The sequence below is a fragment of the Nicotiana tomentosiformis genome, chromosome 10 (genome assembly GCF_000390325.3).
Source record: "Nicotiana tomentosiformis chromosome 10, ASM39032v3, whole genome shotgun sequence".
Lineage (NCBI taxonomy): Eukaryota > Viridiplantae > Streptophyta > Magnoliopsida > Solanales > Solanaceae > Nicotiana > Nicotiana tomentosiformis.
Genome location: NC_090821.1, coordinates 18,577,705 through 18,586,931, shown reverse-complemented (window position 1 = coordinate 18,586,931; position 9,227 = coordinate 18,577,705). Strand labels below are relative to the sequence as shown.

The 9,227-nt window shown below is 32.6% G+C and overlaps 1 protein-coding gene and 1 non-coding gene across 2 annotated transcripts; both read right to left on the bottom strand.

Moving 5' to 3' along the window:
* Positions 1–4,853: 4,853 nt before the first annotated feature.
* LOC104109579 (vignain-like) lies at positions 4,854–6,890 on the bottom strand. Its single transcript, XM_009618912.4, has 4 exons — positions 6,207–6,890; positions 5,705–5,940; positions 5,477–5,617; positions 4,854–5,305 (listed from the first exon to the last, which is right to left on the bottom strand). Exons 1-4 carry the CDS (start codon positions 6,646–6,648, stop codon positions 5,042–5,044), a joined length of 1,083 nt encoding a protein of 360 aa, XP_009617207.1. The 5' UTR covers positions 6,649–6,890; the 3' UTR covers positions 4,854–5,041.
* Positions 6,891–8,926: 2,036 nt separating this feature from the next.
* On the bottom strand, positions 8,927–8,998 carry TRNAT-UGU (transfer RNA threonine (anticodon UGU)). Its single transcript has one exon. It is a non-coding gene; the product is annotated as a tRNA-Thr (tRNA).
* Between the last annotated feature and the right edge of the window lie 229 nt (positions 8,999–9,227).

Here is a 9,227-nt window from a genome sequence, read left to right as displayed (position 1 = left end):
AGAAAATTCTAGCAGAAATTCTTCCTACAGAGAGATTACATTAAAACTATCCTGTAGGTATTTTCTCTACTTTTGGACTACCTGCATATTGTCACATTTGTTCTGAAAATGGTAGTGAATTATGTTGGATTTTAAGAAAGGTGTGAATGCGAAAATGGAGGGGTAAAATGGAGGGAAATGAAATTTTGAATTTTCAACACTGAAAATCTGAAAAAACTCTCCCCTCTCTCTTCTGCAAATTGTATAGTTTTTAAAGCAAAAACATAAGTCTATTAGTGTGGTTTGGTGCCGTTTGTTGAGTTCGACGAAGTTCTGTAATTTTCATTGTCAGTATTACAGAATAGTTATTCTGTTTTATCCTCGGAAAAATTAATCTAATAACCTTGGGCAATAGTAGGAGGATTAAATTTCTTAAGGAAATACAATTTTATATTGGGTACGAAACACTTTAATTCTCCTACTTCTATTTCTTTTTTAATTTTGCAGAATTTATTTTCGAACACAATCTTCTAACAAATTACACCTTGTTATAAAATAAAGACTATAAAGTAAATAAACTGAAGACAAGTATAGAGAGAGATTGATATATTATTCAACTTCAAACTGATTTACATAATGAACTGAAAACTCCTCTATTTATAGAAGAAAGGAAGCAATTGCGAGGCTTTTCTTGAACTGCTTGTAAGATGCCTGCATGAGCTGCTTGCAACCTGCCTGTTTAATAAGAAGCTGCTGCAAATCATTTCATTGAGTTGCTTGCAACCTGCCTACATCAGCTGCTTGTAGATAAACTTCAATAGAGTATCAAATGGATAATCTTCTTCTGGAAGATTATCTATAGCGGAGTAATAAATAGACATCCACAATATAATTATTTTCATAACACTCCCCCTTGGATGTTCATTAAAAAATATTATCTCGTTAAAACCTTACTAGGAAAAATATAGTACAAAAATCCTAGTGAAGAAAAAAGAATACATATATTTAGTAATACACATTTCTAGATGCCTCATTAAAAACCTTATAAGAAAAACCCCACGGGAAAAATCTTAGTAAGGGAAAAAGAGTACAGCGTGCATTTCACTCCCCCTGATGAAAATCTTATTTCAAATATTTGAGTCTCCGCAGTTCAATTTTGTATTCCATCTCAAATTTTTTTTAAGATATTCAATTGCCTTTTGGAGCTCTTCTGGAGTTCCAACAAGATTTATGTTATCAACATAAACAGCAAGTATAACAAATTCTGATGTCATTTTCTTTATAAAAATACATGGACAAATAACATCATTTATGTAACCTTCTTTCAGCAAATATTCACGGAGGCGATTATATCACATACGCCCAGATTGATTTTAAACCGTACAAAGATCTTTGTAATTTGATCGAGTGCATTTCTCAAGACTTTAAATTATATGCTTCAAGAATTTTAAATCCTTCAGGGATCTTCATATAGATTTAATCAAATGAGTTATATATGTTATGACTTGCACTTAAATGGCATGATATTTTCAGGTGTTTGGACTACAGGTCCGGCCCTCACAACCTTTTATAATATTGTGCACCATATTGTATCAAATATATCGTCGATGATCATTTTGTATCGGTTCGCAAGCGACATAACGTGTTGAGATCTCATCACTTTCTTTATTTTCAGGTACCTGAACTTCTTCTGGAGTTTCATGAAATATTACGTCATGGGCTCTTCTAGAGCTTATTTCCTCCTTTTATGATCATTTTAATCATTTGCTCCTATCATTTTCAAGGATTGTTACCTTTAGAACCGATTGGTCTACCACGCTTCATGCGTATAGTAAACTCTATCTTTCAGGGACCTTAATTTTAATAGGAGTATTTGAAGCTGAAATATGATATTTTATTTTGGATCGCAAATGCTTCTGCCATTTGACTTGAATTATCTTCTAAGTGAGGATCATATTAATGATAATTCGATTCATATATTATATTTCTGTTTATTCCATACCCCAAATGTTAGAAAAATTAACATATATCCCCAATCTTCTTTGGAAAATCTATCTTTGTGCAATGTGGTAGAGAAATTAATCATATACCACATATCAAAAGTTATTAGATAGTAAAAATATTTGATTTCTGATCCTAAACCAATTGTGAGAGGAGGATTTATTATATATTATTGGTCTTATGCATACAATTGTTGCTATATGCAATTTGAAAAATCTTAGACCAACACGTGAAGCTTTGTTCTCATAAGAAATGATTTAGCCATTAACAGAAGACATTTAATGCTAAACCAGCTTGAATATACCAGCGTTATCAAGATGAATTATCTTGATTACATATTCTGAAAACTATACTCTTAATTAAGAAAAGCAATTTCAAATGCCAAACTGCAGGTTGACAATAAACACACATGTAACCATCTCATATATGCATCTATAAGTGGTTCACATGATAGGTGAATAGGCCCATGTTCACCTTTTATATATTCCAGAATTCAGGGGTCTTAGTCCCAACTTTAGCTGGTATAATCAATTTATTATGAGAACAAGCAACACAAGAGATTTTTTGAAGAATCTTCTAGTTATTCAATTTATGTTTATCATAATTCTCAATTAGCTCATCATATTTAAACCAGATAAAAAATGCAAACTTCAAGTTTATCATGGCATGTGCTTTCTTTTAGTAAACTTCTAGTTTACTATGACATAAACTTTTGCATTAGTAAACTTCTAATTTATTGTGGCTACCTTTGTATCAGTAAATTTCTATTTTACTGTAGCTATTTTTGTCACAGTAAAACTTCTGATTTACTGTAACTGCTTTTGCATTAGTAAACTTCTGGTTTACTTTGATACATGGTATAGTACAAAATTAAAGAATAAGGTGGGTAACTTCTCACATACATATTATTACCCCCTATGATTGTGGAAACATGAAGATTTTCAATCTTTTAGTCATTTGTAGTATCAAGATGATGGCCATTTGTATTAGTAAACTTCAGGTTTACTACAACATATGTTTTGATCGAAATCATATAATATGAATGACATATTTGTATATAAGCTCTTCGAGAGCCTTCATTTATTATCCACAATCTAATATTTATTAGACACTACTGGTATCTTGTGTCTTCTAGACAAACAATTAGCTCTTCACGAGCTTTTGATAAATTTTGTACTACAAAATATTGCTCAGACACTTCTGGTATCATGATAGAAAATCATAATCAAATAAACAATATAAAGACAATTCTAAATGTATAAATGACAAAAATTAAGAATTTTAATATCTTTACCACTACATAATATTTTCCTGCTTCAGGAGAAAATTTTAATTATTTACTACTTCAGGAGAAATATAAAATATTGAGAATATATTCTCTCAACCGTATTACCTCTTCTGGAGGTGAATCATAATATATTTACATCAGGAGCGCATTCATATTTAATATTGACACATTTACTTCAGGAAATGGATTAATATTATCAAAAGTTCACTTCCTTCAGGAGATAGAACATAATTATCTGAACATGCATAATCACATTAAATTGTGATGCTTCGAACTTCTTTTAAGATATTTGCTACTTTAGAAGCAAATCAAGGTATGCATATAATATAGAGAATTTTCTCTAACTTATCTTCATTGTAACCATAGCAAGCCTAAATTATCATTTCTGGTGGTCATAGGCATATAACATTTCTAGTGGTTAACAAATTTTAGTTACAATGAGATATATGAAACATAGCCGCTTCTGATGGCCGTACTCTGCTGGAGTTCAAGTGAACCATGAAGTTAAGTCATAGCGAGACTTAGAAAATATTGCCATTGTTGGTAATTATATATTTCTCATAAACTCTGCTGGAGTTTAGATGGATCTGACATTGTTATTCACCTTTTAATCCTTCACTAATCGATCAAGGAGGAAAATAAGTACAGAAATAGCAATTGTATAAGTATACATAATCCCCAACCGTTTGCCACATAAACTACTGGTGTAGACTCGTGACCATATAATAGCTTAAGTAAAATCAATTTTTCTTTCCAATTTTGCAAGACGCGAGACCACATCCAAGTAAAATGACATCTGCATCATTAGTTGGCTAGAAAGACGTGATGAACATGCATGATAAACATATATTTAGAAAAAGAAACTTCGTACCTTGGAGTATTTGCTCGAGATGGCAGAGTCTTGTGCTGATAATGTATTATAAAATAAAGATTATAAAGTAATAAACTAAAGACAAGTATAGAGAGAGATTGATATATTATTCAACTTCAAAATAATATACATAATGAACTGAAAACTCCTCTATTTGTAGAAGAAAGGAAGCAGTTGCAAGGCTTTTCTTGAGCTGCTTGTAAGCTGCCTGCATGAGCTGCTTGGAACATGCATGTTTAATAAGAAGCCGTTGCAAATCATTTTATTGAGTTGCTTGCAACCTGCCTGCATCAGCTGCTTGTAGATAAATTTCAATAGAGTAACAAATGGATAATCTTCTTCGGGAAGATTATCAATAACGGAGTAATAAATAGACATCCACAATATAATTATTTTCATAGCACACCTAAATTAGTTGAAGTCTTGATTGAGGCAGCTTTGGATGAAAGCATACTAGAGTAGAATTGGTTTTTTTATCCTTGGTTGTCTAGTAGGAATAAGAAAAGAAAAGAATATGCATCCAAGGGTGTAATCTAGCCGTCTATGAAGTGCATAAAAATCATGGGAGATTCATTATAGTTCAAACTAAAAAAAATGGTAGGTGATTTTGTGGTCCACTGTTATTAAAAGAATAGGAGTAAGAAAAGTATGTGCCCATCTACCAAGCTTTATTTTGCCGAAAAATGTATATTTGCAAAAAGAATAGTTATCCTCTGCAGTGACCAAGTAGTAACTGTTTATTGAATCAAACTCTGAAGTTTGGACAACTAGGTAATTTGACACAACGAAATTAAATTGGTCATATGTTGTTGACATGTTTATGAGTACATGCCCACAATTTGAAGAGAAGAGACATTTCATCAAACATTAAAGGACATTCTCTGAGCAAAGTAAATGTATTTCTAGAGTTCATCCTTATATGTTGTTGCAGGAGACCCTGTAGGGTTGCTTGAAGTCTTGATTGGGTAGGAGGGTTCCATTGCTATACCACACAATCCTTCTTTTGCATCAATTCCACGCTGCATTCTAATGTATCCTTTTTCTCCCCATTCAGCTCCCCAGGAGTTCTTCACAGTCCAGTATTTGGTTCCATCAACAGTCGTACCATAGCCCACAACTGCCACTCCGTGGTCTAGCTCAGTCCCACAATCTCCCGTGTACACCCCCTGTAAAACAAAAACACTATTAGTGACTTAAAAAATAACTGTCGTACCTACTACAACAGGTTAAAATATACTAATAGCGTAAATTTATTTTTTACATCTAAATATGTATAAATAAGCATATAATAATATTACGTCTCAAGTTGGAACTTAAGTAATGGTGATATACTTTACCTCAGAATAGAACTGGAAATCAGAGCCTGAAGCGTCTATTGCTACAGCAATAGGCTGGTTGGCAGCTGCTTTAAGCAATGCATCCTCATTATTAGGGGGAACATCCTCATGTCCGTCGATTGATACAGCAGGAGAATTCTCCTGTCAATTCAATAATTATTTTTCGATAAAGGCCAATTCAATAAAATTTCTAATCTGAGTTAATTATCCTATGTGAAAGTGCTTTACTTTTTGGATGTTACACTTTCCATCTGCAGCTCTGTAAGGATAGTTATCCTCTGTAGTGATGCCTCCCTTTTTCTTGATGAAGTCAAATGCCAAGTCCATCAATCCTCCATTGCATCCTTGGTTTTGTCTAGTGTCACAGTCGACAAGCTCTTGCTCTGATAGAGAAATTAATTTATTCGTTTTGATTTGGTTTATTCCCTCCACTGCTACCACAGTTGAAAATGCCCAGCAACTTCCTACAATGTGTAGAAGAGTTTCCATGAACAATCATATCATAAAACACATTATGTTGATCTCCTACTTTCTATTATAGCAACATGGTGTGAATGGTGACATGAATCCTAGTAGAGAAAAAAAAATATTAGGCGATTTCTGATGGACAGAGCTACTCGGAATCTGTGCAAGTGAAAAATAGCTAATACCTGCAGGTGGACTGGCCCCAAGCTACAATTTCTTTTTTTTTGTTTAAAAAAAAGTGATATCATGTCATATTAATTCTTACCACACTGGCCTTGGTCTTTGACAGGAGTTACGGCGCCTTTCTTCCTCCAATCAACAGAGGGAGGGACGTTGTTCACATTAGCATACATGAAACTTCCATTCCCACTTGGAGTTCCTTGGAGTGACCTGTAATGTTTAACCTTGGAACCAGCATAATGACTTGTGAATTCATGGTTAGTCATGTCTGCAAATTTGTTAAGTTTTAACTTATAAGGCTTGTCCTTGTTGTTGAAGTCGTTAACATAGTGAACATTGGCCTTGAACACATTGAACCTCTTGTGCTTCTCATCAAGGCTCCTTGACACTGTGTGATGGCTTCTCCACCTCTCGTACAACTCCCACAAACTTTCCTCCGTCTCCAACTCCTTCTCTTGGAAATCGAAAGCCTCCCCGAGCCTAAGAACCAGAGCTAAACAGAAAAGAACAAGAAAGAACTTCTTCATTTCCACAATATGAGAATTTGGAGATCGAGTATGAACTATGAAGTAGCCTTTTATAGAAGAGTGTCGAAAGAGATAGATGTCAAGTTGTAAGAATAGTACAAGTGATGGATTCCCTAAGTGATGGATTTCTTATGGGCATAAAACAACATTCAACAATAATGCAGGGACAAGTCAAGATAGGGTATAAGAATTAGCTAAGGAGCAGTTTCCTGTTTGGTTATTACAAATATAGAAGGGGGAAAAGGGTTTTTCGAATTAGGCAGTAAGCAGTTTCCTGTTTGGGTTTTAACAAAAAGAAATTGTTTGCAAGCCAAACAAGTTATTGATGTGTGATATTAAAGAGAATGACGAACGTTAGTTATATTGTTAGAGACTTTGTGGTATCATGGCACGAGCTGTCAGGAGTGGGCAAATAACTGAAACTAAGATATTTTTTAATTTTCCATTTTATCTTTGAAATAAAAATAAGGGGATTGTCATTTTATTGCTGCGAAATGTGTGTATATGTCATTTGCACTACTTGAGTTTAACTTCTAAACTGAAATTTTTTTATTGATCGCGTTACACATGCCTATAATAAGTTAATGTAATAACTTAAAAAATAATATCCAGTATGTATAATATAACTTAAACCCTGAGCAGCTAAGAATCATGCAGCTTGCCTATATATATATCACAAACTTTTTTCCTTTTCATTCTATCACCCCCACACCCCAACTCCCCTATTGCCTTAAACAAAAAGCGATGCGATTTTCAGTCTGAAATATAAAATAGTACTCGTATTATTTTGTCTTTTTTTTTTTTCCCTCTTCTGAATTCAGAAGGAAATAATATTGTTCAACATGTAGATGGACATAGTCCAATTTGAGGAGAGGCTGCACAGTTAGAAGTAATTGAAAGCTTGATTGAAATAATCGCATGATTCTCCGAATTGGTAATTCATATAAGTTAAGTTAAGCCATGCTTAAGTTAAGCAAATGTCCTTAGATATAATTTGTGCTCGCCGTTAATTTTGTTGAGAATTTGATTTTTAGTTTCTTTTTATATGGGCTTTTAATTATCTAAATTTGTTTGTGAGATACTACAAAATTGGTGAGCTTCGAGGTGGCAAATGATATCACACGGAAACTATTGGCAGAAATAGAAAAGGAGAGGAAAATTTTGCTTGCGTGCTACTATTGCGTAACACAATCCAAGACTAACCTAATCAAGGTTCAAGAATCAAGGCCATGAAATAAAAATTAAAATATAATAAAACGAGAAATAAATTTTTTTATATCGTTCAAATAATATGTCACTGTTCGCTTTTGAAACATGTTAAAACATACTTATCTTTTTTTGTCATTTTGATATGCAGAACATTGTAGAGTACTTTTTCTTCTTGTTTCAAGAATCTACCATTTAAGTTTAAAAAATTTAATAAATTTAGTACTATTTAATTCAGAAAAGGGAAATTAAACCTTCCTTAAGGTCTCTCCTGTGATTTTTTAATTCAGAAAAGGGAAACCTTCCTTGCCCGTATGTGTTATTTTGATGTTCTTTTTCTATTGATTTGTGTAATAAAACTAACTCATTTTATCTTAATCTTTATCATTAGATGCATTTGATAAAAACCAAACTTTCTTTCAAGTTTTACGTAATAAAAGTAGGAAAAAGTAGGAGTACAATTTTACTTAATTTTCAAGTGGCAAATTGTCTGTTATACTTCAATTTGATTCTTTTAAAAGAAAACATTATATTCCCATATTTTATTAGATTACGGATCTAATATTCCTATCATATGCTCGTATTTTATTGGATTATTCTTTTATACGAGAAAATAACACCTAAAAAATTACTCTAACTGTAAAAGAAATAAGCTGGTAATATATACTTTTTTCATTCTTTATTTTATCAATTTTTGTTTTCTTCGTCATTGTTTTTCCATGGATATAATCTAAAGTTGAGTGGTATGGACAAATTAAATGCACGTTTCCAATGATTAAAAATTACACTAAAATAAGTTAGCACAGAACAAACTCTTTTATTTGTAGGTTACGGAATAGTTTTCGCCACACTCGATTCATTAGATGATCCAAAAGTGCTAATTAAATAATTGAGTTGGGACAGAGTATCATCAGAAAGTTAATCCAAGTAACTTGCGATTCCTTGTCTGATACATAACTGGGTTGGAATTTAAAATAGTGATATCCGTTCCTAGGTTATTTCCAGTCTATAATAATAAAAATGCTTAAATACTTAAGTAGGCAATGTGGAGTAGGATAATAATAAAACAAATTGCCCCCACGCAGGATCGAACTGCGGACCTTCAGTTTACAAGACTGACGCTCTACCACTGAGCTATAGGGGCCTACGATTTTGTATTTTATAAACTATTTCGTGACTTTTCCCCTATTTGTCCATCTCAGCACCATTAGCATCTTCCATATTTATAAACTAATTCACTTTTATATTGCTGGTAGCCGAAAAAGTATATAAAACTTGTATAATTTTTGTATATAATATACAGAATGTATATATATATACAAAAAATATACAAATTTTATACATTTTTCGGCTATTATTTTTAGTGAAAAAGG